Source organism: Callithrix jacchus, chromosome 12, assembly GCF_049354715.1.
Source record: "Callithrix jacchus isolate 240 chromosome 12, calJac240_pri, whole genome shotgun sequence".
In the NCBI taxonomy this organism is placed as follows: domain Eukaryota; kingdom Metazoa; phylum Chordata; class Mammalia; order Primates; family Cebidae; genus Callithrix; species Callithrix jacchus.
Genome location: NC_133513.1, coordinates 42,481,254 through 42,498,571, shown reverse-complemented (window position 1 = coordinate 42,498,571; position 17,318 = coordinate 42,481,254). Strand labels below are relative to the sequence as shown.

At 48.0% G+C, this 17,318-nt stretch overlaps 1 protein-coding gene and 1 pseudogene across 1 annotated transcript; both read right to left on the bottom strand.

Annotated features, from left to right (window-relative positions):
• Positions 1-5,368: 5,368 nt before the first annotated feature.
• On the bottom strand, positions 5,369-9,568 carry FAM25A (family with sequence similarity 25 member A). The gene is made up of 3 exons (XM_002756147.5): positions 9,465-9,568; positions 7,255-7,317; positions 5,369-5,560 (listed from the first exon to the last, which is right to left on the bottom strand). Exons 1-3 carry the CDS (start codon positions 9,535-9,537, stop codon positions 5,427-5,429), a joined length of 270 nt encoding a protein of 89 aa, XP_002756193.1. The 5' UTR covers positions 9,538-9,568; the 3' UTR covers positions 5,369-5,426.
• A 5,459-nt stretch (positions 9,569-15,027) lies between these two features.
• On the bottom strand, positions 15,028-16,431 carry LOC128929276 (heterogeneous nuclear ribonucleoprotein A1-like; annotated as a pseudogene).
• Positions 16,432-17,318: the final 887 nt, after the last annotated feature.

Sequence of the window (17,318 nt, the reverse complement as noted above, 5' to 3'; positions counted from 1 at the left end):
CATGTTGGTCAGGCTGGTCTTGAACTCCCGACCTCAGATGATTTACCTGCCTTGGCCTCCAAAGTGCTTGGATTACAGGTGTGAGCCACCATGCCTGGCCTAAAAATAAGCTTTTCTAATAACTTGGGACCTAGCTATCTAGGAATAAATCATCCCAGCCATGAGAGATCAAATGAAAGCTGAAACCAGAGATTCATTTTCTTCTAAGATGCTTTCTCCAAAAGATTTTTAAAAAGAAAATTGGGGAAATATAAAAGGAAAATAAATCTTGGGGCCAGAAAATCACTAAGCTAAAGGACCTGGTTAGGGCAAATCTGCTTCTTATTCAAAGTCATCCCTCTGCTCACAGAGATAAATGCATATCTGATTGCCTCTTTTGGAAAGGCTAATCAGAAACTCAGAAGAATGCAACCATTTGCCTCTCACCTACCTGTGACCTGGAAGCCCCCTCCCTGCTTCTGTTGTCCTGCCTTTCTGGAAGGAACCAATGTAGTACATCTTATATACATTGATTGATATGTCATGTCTCCCTAAAATGTATAAAACCAAGCTGTGCCCAACCACTTTGGGCACATGTTGTCAGGATCTCCTGAGGCTGAGTCCTGGGTGTGCTATCTCAACCTTGATAAAATAAACTTTCTACAGATCTCAGTTATTTGGGGTTCATTCAGTTTCAGAAGTGAGAAGGGGAGATAGAGTAGGACAAGGAAGTTGATTTGTAACTGACTGTAGACAATCAATTGGGATAGCTCACTACCTTTGGACCTGCTTGTGTTTAATTTGTTTTGAATAAATTCTCCCTAGATTGCTACAAGCCTTTGGCTAATTTCCAAAATGCTCAAAAAATTTATTCTTTTTTTATGAGGTTTTTTTTTCATTGCTTTTCTGGAGGAGAGAATTTTTGGAGGCTGTTACTTCACTATTTCTGCTATGACTCTCTGCTGCTTTTATAACAGGTTTAGTTTGTCTGGGGTGATTTCACACTCCTCCTTGCACAACACAGACATACATCTACACAGTAGAAAGAAAACAAGATGAAAGAAAGTGCTTATTCTACAACAGCAATTTGCAAGATGAAGCTAGGGGATGTGGGCAGTGCTTTTTCCAACTCTCTGTGTAGTAGGACCAGTTTGTTTGTTTACTTATTTAATTCATTGTGGTACTTTTTGTTGTTGTTTGTTTGTTTCTTTCTTTTCTGAGATGGAGCCTCGCTCCATTGCCAGGCTGGAGTGTGGTGGTGCCTCTTGGCTCACTGCAACCTCTGCCTCCTGGGTTCAAGCGATTCTCCTGCCTCAGCTTCCAAAGTAGCTGAGACTACAGGTGTGCGCCACCTCGCCTGGCTAATTTTTGTATTTTTAGTAGAGATGGGGTTTCACCATGTTTGCCAGGTTGGTCTCGATCTCTTGACCTCATGATCTGCCTGCCTCGGCCTCCCAAAGTGCTGGGATTACAGGTGTGAGCCACTGCACCTGGCATGGTATGTGGTTTTACTGCAGTGACTTGTTTACACACAACATGTCACGCAAGTTCAATAACTCAAATAGTCTATATCCTGTTCAACAGGAACCATCTATTGACCACACTTCTGGAAATCTGGGCAGTGTCGACCTGCTGTAAGAGTTCCCAAATGCTCTCAGTTATCTAGTGATAACAAAGTTTTCAAACCAGTGTATTTTGAGTAGCCCTTTACTAGAAATAATCTTGAATAAGCTAGTACTGCCCTCCACAACCACATTTTAAAAATATCTGTATTGGCTTTCTCTTCAATTCAAGCATCATGGAAATATATAATGTAGAAAATGAGGATTCCCCATATTCCCATAGAAATACAAAGATGACCACTGGTAATATGTGTGCTACACATATGTTACAGGTTTCTTCTACTCTTTCTTTCTTTTTTTTTTTTTGAGACAGTCTCACTATGTCACCCAGGCTAAAGGGCAGTGGCATGATCTCAGCTCACTGCATCCTCTGCCTCCCAGGTTCATGCAATTCTCCTGCCTCAGCCTTCCGAATAGCTGGGATTACAGGCACCTGCCACCATGCCCAGCTAATTTTTTTTGTATTTTCAGTAGAGACGACATTTCACCAAGTTGACCAAGCTGGTCTCGAACTCCTGACCTCTGGTTATCCACCCACCTTGACTTCCCAAAGTGCTGGGATTACAGGCATGAGCCACTGTGCCTGGCCGGTTTTTTGTACTTTTATACACTTGTATGCTTGCTTTATAAAAATGAACTTATTCTACATATATATGTTATTACCTTATTAGGACATGTTCCCAAATAACATATTACATTTCCATCAGCCTCCATCATCCAGTCAAGGAGGGACTGAATCACTGCTCAGTCATCCTAGAAGCCACAGATGAATATTTATTTAGTTGTTTTTTGTTTTTTGTTTTTTTGAGACACAGTGTTGCTCTGTCTCCAGGCTTCAGGCTGGAGTGCAGTGGCACAATCTTGGCTCACTGCAACCTCTGCCTCCTGGGTTCAAGCAATTATCCTGCCTCAGCCTCCCAAGTAGCTGGGATTACAGGTGCGCGCCACCACGCCCAGCTAATTTTTGTATTTTTAGTAGAGACAGGGTTTCACCATGTTGGCCAGGATTGTCTCAATCTCTTGACCTCATGATCCGCCCACCTTGGCCTCCCAAAGTGCTGGGATTACAGGCGTGAACCACTGGGCCTGGCCTGGTTGTTTTTTTTTTATTTTATTTTTTTCCTGAGACGGTCTCACTCTGTTGCTTAGGCTGGAGTGCAGTGGCCTAATCATAGCTCACCGCAACCTCAAGGGCCTGGGTTCAAGGGAAACTTCCATCTTGGCCTCCTGAGTAGCTCAGCTAAATTTAATTTTTTTTTCTTTTGGCCTGGCGCAGTGGTTCACACCTGTAATCCCAGCACCTTGGGAGACCAAGATGGGCAGATCACTTGGGGTCAGGAGTTCAAGACCATCCTGGCCAACATGGTGAAACCCCATCTCTACTAAAAATACAAAAATTAGCTGGGCATGGTGGCAAGTGCCTGTAATCCCAGTTACTCAAGAGGCTGAGGCAGGACACTTGCTTGAGCCCAGGAGGAGAAGGTTGCAGTGAGCCGAGATCATACCACTGCACTCCAGCCTGGGTGACAGAGCAAGACTCTGTCTCAAAGATAAATAAACAGATAAAATAATAAAACAATTTTTTTTTGGAGAGACAGGTCTCACTATGTTGTCCAGGATGGTCTTGAACTCCTAGACTCAAGCAATCCTCTCATCTCGGCCTCCTAAAGTGCTGGGATTACAGGTGTGAGCCACCATGCCCAGCCATCATCATCATTCTTAATAGCCATGGAGCATTCCATTTAATAAACTGTATATGATATTTGTTAACCAGTCCCTGTTGGCGTCCCTCTAGGTACAGGTCTCATTTTTTGAGCTAAAGTATTTATAAAACACTGGAAGTAATAAATGTCACTTCCATATTGTGTGCCAAACCTAATAATAGCAAAACTTTCCATCCAAGTGATTTGGTTAACATTTTAGGATGTTTCTAATCTCTTGTTAATATAAATATGCTACAATAAATCTGTGTGTTTGTCCTTTGGGCACCCGTGCGTACCTGTGCACACCTGAAGAATAAAGTCCTATAAGAGAAACTGCCATGCAAAGAGGGTCTTTCAGTCTATACTGCCACCCACAATGTGCTTGTGCAGAAAGCACGAGGTTTCATTTGGATCGATGGAATTTGAAAGTCATCAGGAACCAAACTAAGATATAAGGTCCAGCTGTAGCTGGAAAGTGGCAAACGTTCCAAAGCTAAGACATTGGCTATTCCTGGGCCATTCACAAACCGTGAGGCCAATTCTAGATGAGAGCCAGAAGTACGGTGAGCCACTCACTTATTTTTTAACCAAAACACCTTTTCTTCTCATTTCTGCAAAGAACAAATAGCTTCCGGCAAGATAAATAGGTAGGGGATGCAATATATTTACAAATTATTTCCTTTTTTTATTTTTAAAAATCTTAAGTTAAATGCTACTTAAAGACATATTTAACCTCTATGATACAGACTTGCTCATGGTAAGAAAGACAGGGCCAGTATTCTTGCCCACTACTACCCACTACAACAATTAGGGCTGGCATCAGTCTCTAAATAAATATTCAACTGCAGCTTCTAGGATGACTGAGCCGTTACTCAGTCCCTCCTTGACTGGATTCTGTAATTGCCCAGCAGAAATGTTTATCTGAGCTCTGCAAGAACAGGAAGCAGCTCAGTGGGAGCCTGCCTTGCTTGCTAAACTCTTCATCTGCCCTGAATCCTGCAAGAACATCTCAAGGAAAATCTCAAAAACATTCAAGACAAGGCTGGGCATGGTGGCTCACGCCTGTAATCCAAGCGCTTTGGAGGCCCAGGCGGGCGGATCACCTGAGGTTGGGAGTTCAAGACCAGCCTGATCAACATGGTGAAACCCCATCTTTATAAAAAAAAAAATTTTTTTTTTAAACATTCAAGACAAATGAGGGTCCCCCCTTGGCATGTTTTTGAAGCACTTAGGTGCCTGAATACTATATAGAGTTTCTGGGGAAACAGTTTTTTAGGAAATGTAGCACAGACACTAACAATTCTTCCAGAAAGACCCCTGACTGACATGAAAGAGTTTAGTGTGAGAGAGAAGCATCTGATTCATCTTGGGGACCTATCCAACCAGCAGCAGGGGCCCCAGTGCCAGTGACTACCTCAGCAGAGGAGACATGGGGGCATGCATAGTACTTCTGTTGAAAAATACTTCACCTAGGATGACTATAGTTAGCAACAATGTATTGTATATTTCAAAGTAGCTAGAAGGCTGGGAATGATGGCTCACTCCTGTAATCCCAGCATTTTGGAAGGCCCAGGCAGGCAGATCACTTGAGGTCAGGAGTTCGAGACCAGCCTGGCCAACATGGTGAAACCCCATCTCTACTAAAAAGACAAAAATAAAAATTAAAAAATGAGCGGTTGTGGTGGTCCTCACTTGTAGTTCAAACTACTCGGGAGGCTGAGGCAGGAGAATTGCTTGAACCTGGGAGGCAGAAGTTGCAGTGAGCTGAGATCATATCACTGTCCTCCAGCCTGGGTGACAGAGTAAGACTCTGTCTCAAAACAAGAACAAAAACAAAACAACAAAGTAGCTAGAAGAGGGGACTCGAAATGTACCCAACATATAGTAATACCAAATATTTAAGGTGATGGACACTCCAAACACCCCGACTTCATCACTACACATTCTATGCATGTAATAAATGCCCAAATGTACTCCATAAATATGTAAAATATTTTATATTAGCCAGAAAATACTTTGCCTAGTGTTTCCATCCAAATGGGAATAAATCTAGGGCTCAATGTACACATTTCACAGCTTTTTATTGAGGATCGGGAGGGATAGGCCGTAGCAGCAGGGGCACTCACTGTCCAAGTTTGCCCAGACTCTCTGCTGCATGGGTGATGGCATTTGTCACTGTGTTGGTCACTGTCTCAGTGACTTCCTTCATCTTTTTGTCCCCTGACTCTTGGGCTTTCTTTATGGCGTCAGCAATGGCTGTTGGAAAGAAAGAAGAAGGATTTCCGAGTGATCCACACACTGAACTTGTGTCTTGAGTGACCTGTGTGGGATATGGCTGTCTCAACAGATTAGTCCCTGGAGTGGCCCTGTGGGACCAAGGGTAGCAGGACTCCTGGCAGAATGAATTTTAATTTGGTTTTAATTTCCCCAACAACTTGTATTTCTCCAACCATGAGTGAGACCAAGCATCTACTCATGGGTACTTTGCCTGCTTATCCTTCATTTTTCTGGAAAATGCCTGCTTATGTCTTTTGGTCATTTTTATATTGGGTTGCTATATTGGATTATCATTTTTATTACAAATATTTTTCTTCGGTTTGTGATTTTTCTTTTGGCTTGGTTTATAGTTTTGTTGTTGTTGTTGTTTGCTGTAGAAAATGTTGAAGTTTTGGATTGTCAAATTTACCAATATTTCCTTTATGGCTGCTGGGTTTTTTGTCATAGCTCTAAAGATTCTCCCCTCTCCAAAATTAGGCCAAAGTCTCTGATGTTATTATTGTGTCTAAATGTTTATGATGGCTTCCCCCTCCAAACTCGTATGTTGAAATCCTCAGCCCCAGTGTGATGGTATGAAGGGGTGGAGCCTTTGCGAGTTTGAGATTAGCACCCTTGTAAAAGAGACCACAGCCGGGCGTGGTGGCTCATGCCTGTAATCCTAGCACTTTGGGAGGCGGAGGTGGGGGATCACCTGAGGTCAGGAGTTCAAAACCAGCCTGGCCACCATGGTGAAACCCCATCTTTGAAAAACAAAAAAGAAAAAAAGAGACCACGGAGAGCTCCTTCTGCCATATGAGGACACAGCTAGACCCAACCATGAACCAGGAAGATGCCCTCACCAGATGTCAAACCTGCCTGCCCCTTGATCTTGGACTTCCCATCCTCCAGGAGTGTGAGAAATAAATTTCTATTGTTTATAAGCCACTCATTTTATATGTGGTTTTTTCCTTTTTTGAGACGGAGTTTTGCTCTTGTTGCCCAGGCTAGAGTTCAATGGTGTAATATTGGCTCACTCTAACCTCCACCTCCCACATTCAAGGGATTCTCCTGCCTCAGCCTCCTGAGTAGCTGGGATTACAGGTATGTGCCAGCACGCCCGGCTAATTTTTGTACTTTTGGTAGAGACGGGGTTTCACCATATTGGTCAGGCTGGTCTCCTACTCTGACCTCAGGTGACCCACCCGCCTTGGCCTCCCAAAGGGTTGGGATTACAGGCGTGAGCCACCACGCCTGACCTGTGGTATTTTATAATAGCAGCCTGAGCTAATTCGGATATCTCCTAGTAAGTTAATAAATTCATATATGTAAATATAAGTCCTTCTTCTACCTGGAATCTATTTTGTTGAAAAGGAATGAGATATACATACGCTTTTTACATAGTTCTGCTCATGGCTCACACACATCAATTTAACGTATACATTTACATGTTAAATGTTTTGTCCCAGTGTGTTGCCACAGTCTTTTGGGACTGTCTTCTTATCATTCCACAGACAGAACCATCTAGGCGGTGCCCTAACGCAGTGTAGTCTGTGGCCTCTGATGAGCATAGGTAACTGCCCAGCCGAGAAGCTCTTTAGGGGCAGAGTTTGACCTGGTTAGTCGAAGAACAGTTTGGTCCCAGCTTCCCTTCCTCCCTCCCTCCCTCCTTCCCTGCCCGATTCAGCCGGCTGTACCTTTCTCTCCAGTCTCCTTGGCATGTTCCACCACTTCCTTCACCACTTCCTCCACGGCATGAACTGAAAAAAGGAGACAATTCCAGGGTAAGGGCTCAGAGCAGGCCCACTGTTCCCCCAGTCCGGGGTGAGGGCTCAGAGAAGGCCCACTGTCCCCCTATTCCAGGGTGAGGGCTCAGAGCAGTCCCACTGTTCCCCCAGTCTGGGGTGAGGGCTCAGAGAAGGCCCACTGCTCCCCAAGTCTGGGATGAGGGCTCAGAGCAGGCCCACTGCTCCCCAGTCCGGGGTGAGGGCTCAGAGCAGGCCCACTGTTCCCCCAGTCTGGGGTGAGGGCTCAGAGAAGGCCCACTGCTCCCCAAGTCTGGGATGAGGGCTCAGAGCAGGCCCACTGCTCCCCAGTCCGGGGTGAGGGCTCAGAGCAGGCCCACTGTTCCCCCAGTCTGGGGTGAGGGCTCAGAGAAGGCCCACTGCTCCCCAAGTCTGGGATGAGGGCTCAGAGCAGGCCCACTGCTCCCCAGTCCGGGGTGAGGGCTCAGAGCAGGCCCACTGTCCCCCTATTCCAGGGTGAGGGCTCAGAGCAGTCCCACTGTTCCCCCAGTCTGGAGTGAAGGCTCATAGAAGGCCCACTGCTCCCCAAGTCTGGGATGAGGGCTCAGAGCAGGCCCACTGTCCCCTCAGTCTGGGGTGAGGGTTTAGAGCAGGCCCATTGCCCCCTAGTCTGGGGTGAGGCTCAGAGCAGGCCCGCTCCTCCCTGGTCTGGTGTGAGAGCTCAGTGCTGGCCCACTTCTCCTCACAGTGGACCTATATGTCCCTGGACATCCAAGATGGGGCTCTGGGATGCCACCCCCAGCCAGGACAGGCTGGCTCAGGAGAAGGACCTTCCCCCTACAAGCTGGCTTTATTTGGAAATGCCAGGGGCCTGACTGCTGGGAGACAAGCTCAGTGAGCCCCATGAGGACACAGGGCCCCAAAGCCCCTTGGCCCTGCCTGGTGTGGAATGCCAATGAGCAGGCAGTCTTGCCAGCTGAGATGTGGAGCGCAGGCCGGACCTGTGTGCCAGGTCACACCCCTCTCAGGATGTGCTGGCGCCTGCCTCAGGTTGATTTCCAAAGCCTCAGCCAGCAAAACCAAGTCCCCCAGAGCAATTCCTCCAACAAGAGGGAATTCTCTGCCTACTTCAGTCGTTTAAAGTGTGGTGGTAGTGTGCTAGAACTGAAAGATTCCTGAGTCAGAAGAAATGGTTCTTATTCTAACTCTACCTTCCACCTCTTGGTTCCCTCATCCTTAGAATAAGAATCATACAAAACTCAGAGGCTAGTGAAAGGTTAAAGCAGGTGGTCCCCACCAGCTGCAGAGACAACAATAAAATACGCATCCGTTGCCATTTAGAAAAAGGACAGCAAACTCAGGCAACACTGTTTTCACACGGATGACCCACGAGGGGGGCCTGGCTGAGCCTCCCCCCACACAGCTGCTGACTTCTGCATACAAAATATGCTTTGGGACCGGATGAGGTGGTTGAGCCTGTAATCCCAGCACTTTGGGAGGCCAAGAGGGGTGGATCCCTTGAGGTCAGGAGTTTGAGACCAGCCTGGCCAACATGGCCAAACCTGGTCTCTACTAAAAATACAAAAATTAGCCGGACATGGTGGTGGGTGCCTGTAATCCCAGCTACTCAGGAGGCTGAGGCACAAGAATCACTTGAACCCAGGAGGTAGAGGTTACAGTGAGCTGAGATCACACCACTGCACTCCAGCCTGGGCGACAGAGCAAGACTCTGTCTCAAATTCTCAAATAAGAATAAACATTGCTTCACAGGACTTGAATGAAATTGAAAATGTCCTTTTTGACTTTGAACAGAATCGGATTTGGTGACTTCTTAAGAAATCTTTGAAGATTTAAAGTTATGGTAAAAATAAAAATTCATCTTCCTTTTCCTGCATAGGTTAATCAGAATAGGCTGTTTTGACAAGAAAGGCTCCAGATTTCTAGTGTTCACCCAGCATCGGGGCTCAGGCCCTGCCCCCAGAAGACCTCCCCAGCTCTGCACCCCTCAACTCCGTGCTGTCCCAATGGAGCTGAAGGCCAGGGTTCCTGGGGGGCCAAGGCCTACCCCCAGGTCCTCGCCTGCCTAATAAAATCCTCCTCCAACAGACCCAGTCTGCCCCAGATCCCCCCAGCCCAGGTAGAAAGGAGCCCCAGGTCCTCACTGGCTCCTTCGGTGGCCTTCTCGGTGCGGTGAGCCAGGCCCTCAGCAGCCAGCTTCCCCAGGCCTCCCAGCATCGTGTGGCAGCAGACGGTAGCCAACTAGGATGCTGAGGACTGGCCCAACGTGCTTTTATAGCTGCCCTGGTATCTTCTGGGCTCTGGGGCACCAAGCCCTCACCCCAGCCCAGTAGGAGGATAGACAGGTGAGTCAGAGAAGGCGGCAGCAGGAAGGGGCTGGGCGGAGGCACCGCAGCACTGAGGTGGCAACATCCCCTGACAGCATGAGACCTCTGTACCTCTGTCCGAGGGACCCCATGAAGGACAGAGACAGGGAGCAGGGCTGAGGCTAGACAGGAGAGATCTGGACATGCCCCTTCTTGAGGCAGGGGGCCTGAGTGCCAGCCCCCCTGAAACCCAAACTCTCCAAGCCTGGGCACTGATACACACCTGGAGATAAGGCCTAGGACTCCAAGCCTTCTGCTCAAGGTCCCAAGTGTGGCCCAGTCAGGGATTTGGGGGTTCTATAGGCCTGGGGACCTGGGAACACAAGTGGAGTGAGGGCCACTGCCCTCCCCATTCCTGGAGACCCTGGCTCTGCAGAGCAGTTTGCAGCCTCCATGGGACTAGTGTGGCATTTAGGGTGGTGCCTTGCCCGAGGCAGAGGAGGGCACAGCACTGACAGAAGCATAGTCACCTGGCACTGCTCAGCTGATGCTCACTCACCCAAGAGGCTCTGTGAGGTCAGCGGTGCCCTCCTATTCCTCGGCGGAGTATACAGAGGCCTTCACCACCACTCAGGGAGATGCTTCTGGCCCTAGGTAGAATCCCCTAGACAGCAGCTTCCCTGGCTCATGGTGCATCGCATGAGGAGTGGCCAGGCTGCTCCCAAGTTACTTGTGATGGACAGAGATGCCTCAAGCCACCTGCCACATGCTGCTTCCCTTAGTCACCAGCCCAAACTGAGCCTCGGTTTCCGCATCTATAAAATGGGGACAGCGTGCCTTCCTGACTGTGTCACTAATCATCCCTGGGACAAAGCATGCAAGCTCCTGTTAAACACCTGTTCCCTCCCTCGTCACTGAGGCGCTGGGAGGTGCTCCTTGGCTGTGAGCTCAGACCAACCAGTGGGGTAGGCCAAGGAGTGACTGGGAAATGAGGCTGTCTTGGGGCCAGAGGTCTGGGGATGTGACTTCCGCTGGCCAGGAGCCAAGGATAGGTCTTCCCGTGCTGCTGCTTCTGGGGTGCAGGCTGGGGGCGGGGGTCTGAAGCTCTCTCAGACCCCCTTGTCTCTCAGAGCTGTCCTCCTGGGTGTGTCGGGGCCTGAGCAGTTTATTGGACTATGGGCCTCCCAGCCTGGGACCCAGGAGCTGAGATCTACCTGGTGTTAGAGGGCACCAAGGCTATGGCCAGTCCCCCTAGGGCAGGCAGTGGGTACCGTGGGCAGTAGTACCTCTGGGTCTCAAGGCCACGGCCCTACACATGCCATTGCTCTTTCCCTTGGGCAGGGGCGAATCAGGTTTAAGCAATTTAGAGGGGCCCTCTTTACAAAAAAGAATACAATAACATGACTCTTTCACATTTTTCATTTATATACATATGAACCTGTGGACCCAGAAGGGGCTGTGAAAGTGGGAGGCCTGGAACTCAGGGGGGTCCAGATGACCTTGTCCTCTTCTTGTAACAGCCAGAGTCCAGGATGTTCCGCCCAGGGCATTGGGCTGGCACTACAAAGGTTTAGAGGGACACCTGGGACACGGCTGGTTGGAATTTGGCTAGGAAACCCCAGAGGCTCTCCCTGGACCCATCAAATCCCCTTCCTTGTTTCTTCTGAGGCTGTGTGTTCCCCACCCCCACAGGGGTTCTTTCTATGCCTGTTCCCCAGACAGGTGTCATCTGCCACTCTAAAATGGCTTCCAGACCCCACAGACCCCTCATCATAAGCCCCACCCTAGGGTACTCTGCACCAGTCCTCTCTCTCAGGAGCTCACCAGCCCCAGCCAGCCCATTGTCAGAGCTCAGCCACACAGCAGGACCCTAGCCCACTGACCAGCCCAGAGCCAGGCCCACCACAGCCTCGGGGGCAGCTGCCCTTCCCCCCACATGGTCGCCTGTTCGTGAGACCCTGCCCTGCTTTAACGCACTGCCTCGGAGTGAGCATTATGATTCCAATGACAACACACCATGGCTCTAGACCTCCTGGGCAAGGCTAGGTCCAGACACAGATCCCAGATGACTGCTGGGGAGAAGGCAAGAGGCCTGGGGAGGCCCAGGACCAGACTTGAGCCTCAGGCCCCGATGCCCTCACACTTGGCCTTCCAGCTGCTGCTGTGACCAGATCCCCGTCCACTCAGCCCAGCCCATGGGCCCCAGCAGGCCTTCTGTGCCCCAACTCTGGGGCAGACCCCTAAGAGCGGAATCACTTTCTAGCCAGAGAACCTGAGATAGCCTGAGAGTCTCCTAACCATGATGCCTCCTGCTGGGAACAGTTTCACCTGCCTGGATGACATCGAGGGCAAATCAGGTGAGGCCTGCCCTCCACCACCCCATCTTGGAAGAGGTCCAGCTCCCAATGGTCCCAAGTCAGCATAACTTGAGTCAGAAGATCAAGTCCAGCCTCCCCTCAGGCAGGGAGAATATAGCTTTGATGGGAGCAGATGAATCTCCAGGTGGAATTTGCCCAACAAACCAGTTTTGCAAGGGACTAGCTGGCTGAATCATCAAGTCAAGGAGAGCCAGTGTTTCAAATAGCAATTTGCCAACTTAGCAATTATCGATTCTGAAAAACAAATTGTCTATTTGGGATACTTAAATACTTAGGCTGTCTCACATCTGAAGCATGAAGAAGCCTCCTGTGATTTGAAGGACGGACGTCATGAGTGCCAAGAGTTTTGTGTCAGTTCATCCTACCGGTGTCTTCTCCCACTTTGCTCTGTGGATTTGAACTCACAGTTTGTGCTATGCCCACTGCCTGCCCACCCTAACCAGACTCCTGGAGACCTGGCTGGTCAGTCACCAGAGGAAGAGGGCCCAGCAGCACACCAGCACTCACCCACCTGTGGGGATCAGTCAGTCCCGGTGGAAGCTAGAGGACATACTCAAATGGGTACTTGAGAAAAGGGGCTATTCACAGAGGTATGGACAGAGTTAAGGGAACCAGTGAGAGATGAAAAGTGCCCTGGACCAGCAAGAGTGGGAGCTGTTATCTCCCTGGGTCTAGAGGGACGGGAAAGGTGTTCACGGACCCCTATGAGAGCTGTGGCTAGAGGAGGATCATCAGGAGCTGCAGCCATCAGCAGAAAGACCACTGCCAAAGCAGCCCAGCAAGGAAGAATCTGGGAGAATAACCACCTCTCTGTCCAACCTCCGATGACATCCCCCACTGTCTGAATTCCACCAGGGCCAGAGAGCGATGCACCCTGGTGATGCAGCCCAAGAGGGAGCAGGAGGAGAAGAGCCAGTGGGTATGGAGGGGAAACAGAGAAATGGAGAATTCCAGCTCACTCTGCCGGATTTCTGGGTCTGATAGAAACCTAGCAGCTGCTTAATTCTTTTCTTTACCTTTGTTTTCTTTTCTTTTCTTTTTTTTGAGATGGAGTTTCACTCTTGTTGCCTAGGCTGGAGTGCAGTAGCATGATCTTGGCTCACTGCAACCGCCACCTCCTGAGTTCAAAGGATCCTCCAGACTCAGCCACCCAAGTAGCTGGGATTACAGGCACACACCACCATGCCTGGCTAATTTTGTATTTTTGGTAGAGACAGGGGCTCACCATGTTGGACAGGCTGGTCTTGAACCTCTGACCTCATGTGATCCACCCACCTCAGCCTCCCAAAGTGCTGGGATTACAGGCGTGAGCCACTGCTTCAGACCTGCAGCAGCTTAATTCTACAGTGTCCAGTTTCTCCTTCTGGAAACTATATGGAGAGACAAGTCCAAGAAGAAGGAGGAGGAGGAGAAGGAGGAAGAAAAAGCCCATCATCCACACACACATCAAACTCAACTTCAGAGAAATTAGGAAGCTGGGAAGCCACGTAAACCTGCAAGCAGGTGACACCAGCAGAACCAACACAGGAAGCCAGGGAAGTGCGGAAGAACAGGGTATGGGGGGTAACCCAGGGGGATCTTCATTGTCGCCAGCAACACACACTCCTGGGAGGAGAGGACTGCAGATCTGGGGAATTGAAGAAAGAAGGAGCAGGTGGTGCCTGGGGAAGACCAGGTGTGCTGGATCTGAGAGGCCACTCCCCAACAGAGGCGGGAACACTTAGGAAGGCAGGGCTGAGTCCCTGGAGGCTGAATCCGGGAAAGGAGCCTGGCATTAGAGCCTTCCTGAAGCCCAGTGGATTCTGAGAGGCAAAGAGGCAGTGGTACAGAGGTGAGGCTGATGCTTCCGTGCAGGAAGGGCAGGCTCCTGAGGAAGGGAGCCCCGAATGCCCTCCATTAGATTCCCACAGAGCCCCACTCCCTCCACAGGGACCTTGAGCTTGTGTCTGGGAAATTCCATTCACACTGGAACCTCCGATACACTGCCATGAATGTGAGGGTTTCGTGACTGATGGGGTAGGTTTCTGTCTTCCAACTCAATTGTATAGTTCCACTTATTCCTCCCCCAGCCTCCCCAAAGTTCACCTCTCATGAACATTAACCACAGTATGCTGATCAGAACCAGGAAAATCACATTCTCATATTTAACTAAATTAAATTTTAAATTATTTCACAAAGTAACCAATTTTTATTAATTGTTTTTATTTTGAGATGAAGTTTCACTCTTGTTGCCCAGGCTGGAGTGCAATAGCGCAATCTCAGCTCACGGCAACTTCCGCCTTCCAGGTTCAAGTGATTCTCCTGCCTCAGCCGCCCAAGTAGCTGGGATTACAAGTGCATGCCACCACCCCCGGCTAATTTTTGTATTTTTAGTAAAAATGAGATCTCATTGTATTGGTCAGACTGGTCTCGAACCTCTGACCTCAGGTGATCCACCCGCCTCAGCCTCCCAAAGTGCTAGGATTACAGATGTGAGCCACTGCACCTGGCCAATTTTATTAATTTAATTAAATACATTTAGATCATTTAAATAATTTGTTTAACTATATTTAACTAATTTTAAATGAACATATTAGCTAAACTAAAGACCTTATTGGAGTTTCACTACTTTTTCCACTAATGTCCTTTTTCTGTTCTTTCTTTCTTTTTTTTTCAAGAGAATTAAATCGTTTATTGATTACACATGATAATGGATGATACACAAGCTTCATTCCCATCTATAATTTTATCTGGTACCATTACTCAATTTAGATATATTGCATAGGATGTGCCAACAATCATCTTTATAACCAATAATTCCATGATTTTGCTTGGGTAATCCCTTCTAATTGTGAATTTCAGGTCACAACAGTAACTATTAGTTCAACTACACCAAGGTTTCTGAAGACATTGGCTTTTCCACCCAAGCACATTGTATATAAATTCCAAATAGAACCTGGCATCACCCTGAAGAAATTTTAACTTCACACTGTTGGGGAAATTTACCAAGATGGCTTTAGAGTAGACTAACTTTACACAGCACATTAAAAAAAAAAGACATTTATTCCGTGTCACAATCAGACTATTACATTTAGCAATCAGCAGCATGGGTGCAAAAAAAAGAAAAAGAAAAAATCTGCATTAAAACCCTTTGCTGGAATGCTTTACACTTTCCACAGAAGAGAAACTAAAATAACCTGTTATACAATTAGTGACAAATAGTCCTCGAGTTTTTTGCCCATACACATGAGTATTTGTCTAAATCATGTCTTCTTTGTGGCAGCTAGGCCCTGCCACCACTGCGCTTGGCTGAGTTCACAAATCTGTTGTAACCTGTATCTTCCCTGTCACTTCTCTGGCTCTCCTCTCCTGCTCAGCTTTGTTTCCTAATTAAAATCTTCTGCCACTGCCATAGCTACTGCTGCTACTGGAACCGCCATAGCCACCTTGGTTTCGTGGTTTGGCAAAGTATTGGCCGCCACCACCATAGGGACCAGAGCTTCTGCCCCCAAAGTTTCCTCCCTTCGTGGGTCCAAAATTTGAAGACTGATTGTTGTAACTGCCAAAATCATTGTAGCTTCCACCACCTCCAAAATTGCCTCCATCATTACCAAATCCATTATAGCCATCCCCACTGCCACCATATCCACCACCACCACGACTGCCACCAAAGCCACCACGACCACTGAATTTTCTTCCACAACCAAAGTTGTCATTCCCGCTGAAACCACCTCCACGACCACCACCAAAGTTTCCAGAACAACTTGGACCTCTTTGGCTGGATAAAGCACTAGCCAGCTCTTGCTCTGACAGGGCTTTCCTAACTTCACAGTTGTGGCCATTCACGGTATGGGATTTCTGAATGACAATCTTATCCACAGAGTCATGGTCGTCCAAGGTTACAAAGGCAAAGCCCCTTTTCTTGCCACTGCCTCTGTCCGTCATAATTTCAATCACTTCAATTTTTCCATACTGTTCAAAATAATCTCTTAGGTGATGTTCTTCAGTGTCTTCTTTAATGCCACCAACGAATATTTTTTTCACAGTTAAATGGGCACGTGGTCTTTGAGAATCTTCTCTTGAGACAGCTCTCTTTGGTTCCACAACTCTTCCATCCACTTTGCGCGGCCTTGCATTCATGGCTGCATCCACCTACTCCACAGTTGCATACGTGATGAACCCAAAGCCCCTGGAGCGCTTGGTGTTTGGGTCTCTCATTACCACACAGTTCCCCATTGCTCAAAATGGCTCATCAGGCTCTCATCGGTTGTTTCAAAGCTCAACCCTCCAATGAAGAGCTTCCTCAGCTGTTCCGGCTCTTTAGGAGACTCTGACTTAGACATGATTGCAGGGAGAAGAGAGACTTTAACGATGCTGCTTCGGTGGCATCCACGGGCAGAAAAAGCCTTTTTCTGTTCTTTCTTAGTCTTCCGCAGTTTTGTTAGACTGCATTAACTGTTGCTCAGTCTTTCTTATCTTTCATGACCTTGGCACTTTGAACCAGTACTGATCAGTACTTGTCAAATGTTTCTCAACTTGGGTTTGACTGATGTATTCCCATGATTGGACTGAGGTTGTGCAATTTTGGCAACTACAGCACAAAAATGATGTGAAATCCTTCCCATTGCATTCCATCAGAGTTATGGCATTGATAGTTCTTATTACGGATGATGCTGAACTTTCATTTGGTTAAGGTTTCTGTTGGGTTTCTCCATTGTAAAGTTACTATCTTTCCCCCTCGTAGGGGGAAAACATCTCAGGAGAAATACTTGGAGATTATGCAAATTTTGTATCTTCTCAAACTTTAAAAATTTTTTTCGGGCTGGGCACAGTGACTCACACCTGTAATCCCAGCACTTTGGGAGGCCAAGGTGGGCATATCAGGAGGTCAAGAGATTGAGACCATCTTGGCCAACATGGTGAAACCCTGTCTCTACTAAAATACAAAAATTAGCTGGGCATGGTGGCACACGCCTATAGTTCCAGCTACTCAGGAGGCTGAGGCAGGAGATTCACTTGAACCTGGGAGGCAGAGGTTGCAGTGAGCCAAGATTGTGCCACTGCACTCTAGCCTGGCGCCTGGAAACAGAGCAAGACTCTGTCTCAAAAAAAAAAAAAAGAAAATTTTTTTTCTCTATTTTGACGGCCGGGTGTGGTGGCTGATGCCTATAATCCTAGCACTTTGGGAGACTGAGGAGGGTGGATCACCCGAGCTCAGGAGTTTGAGCCCAGCCTGGCCAACCTGGTAAAAGCCTGTCTCTACTAAAAAATACAAAATTACTCGGGTATTACAGGTATGGTGGCACATACCTGTAAGTCCAAGCTACTTGGGAGG

Coding starts and splice junctions, on each gene's coding strand:
- FAM25A (XM_002756147.5), bottom strand. CDS start 9,537: ATGCTGGGAGGCCTGGGGAAGCTGGCTGCTGAGGGCCTGGCTCACCGC. Junction 7,318..9,464: donor GAAGGCCACCGAAGGAGCCA/GTGAGGACCTGG, acceptor TCCTTTTTTCAG/TTCATGCCGTGGAGGAAGTG. Junction 5,561..7,254: donor CAAGGAGACTGGAGAGAAAG/GTACAGCCGGCT, acceptor TCTTTCCAACAG/CCATTGCTGACGCCATAAAG.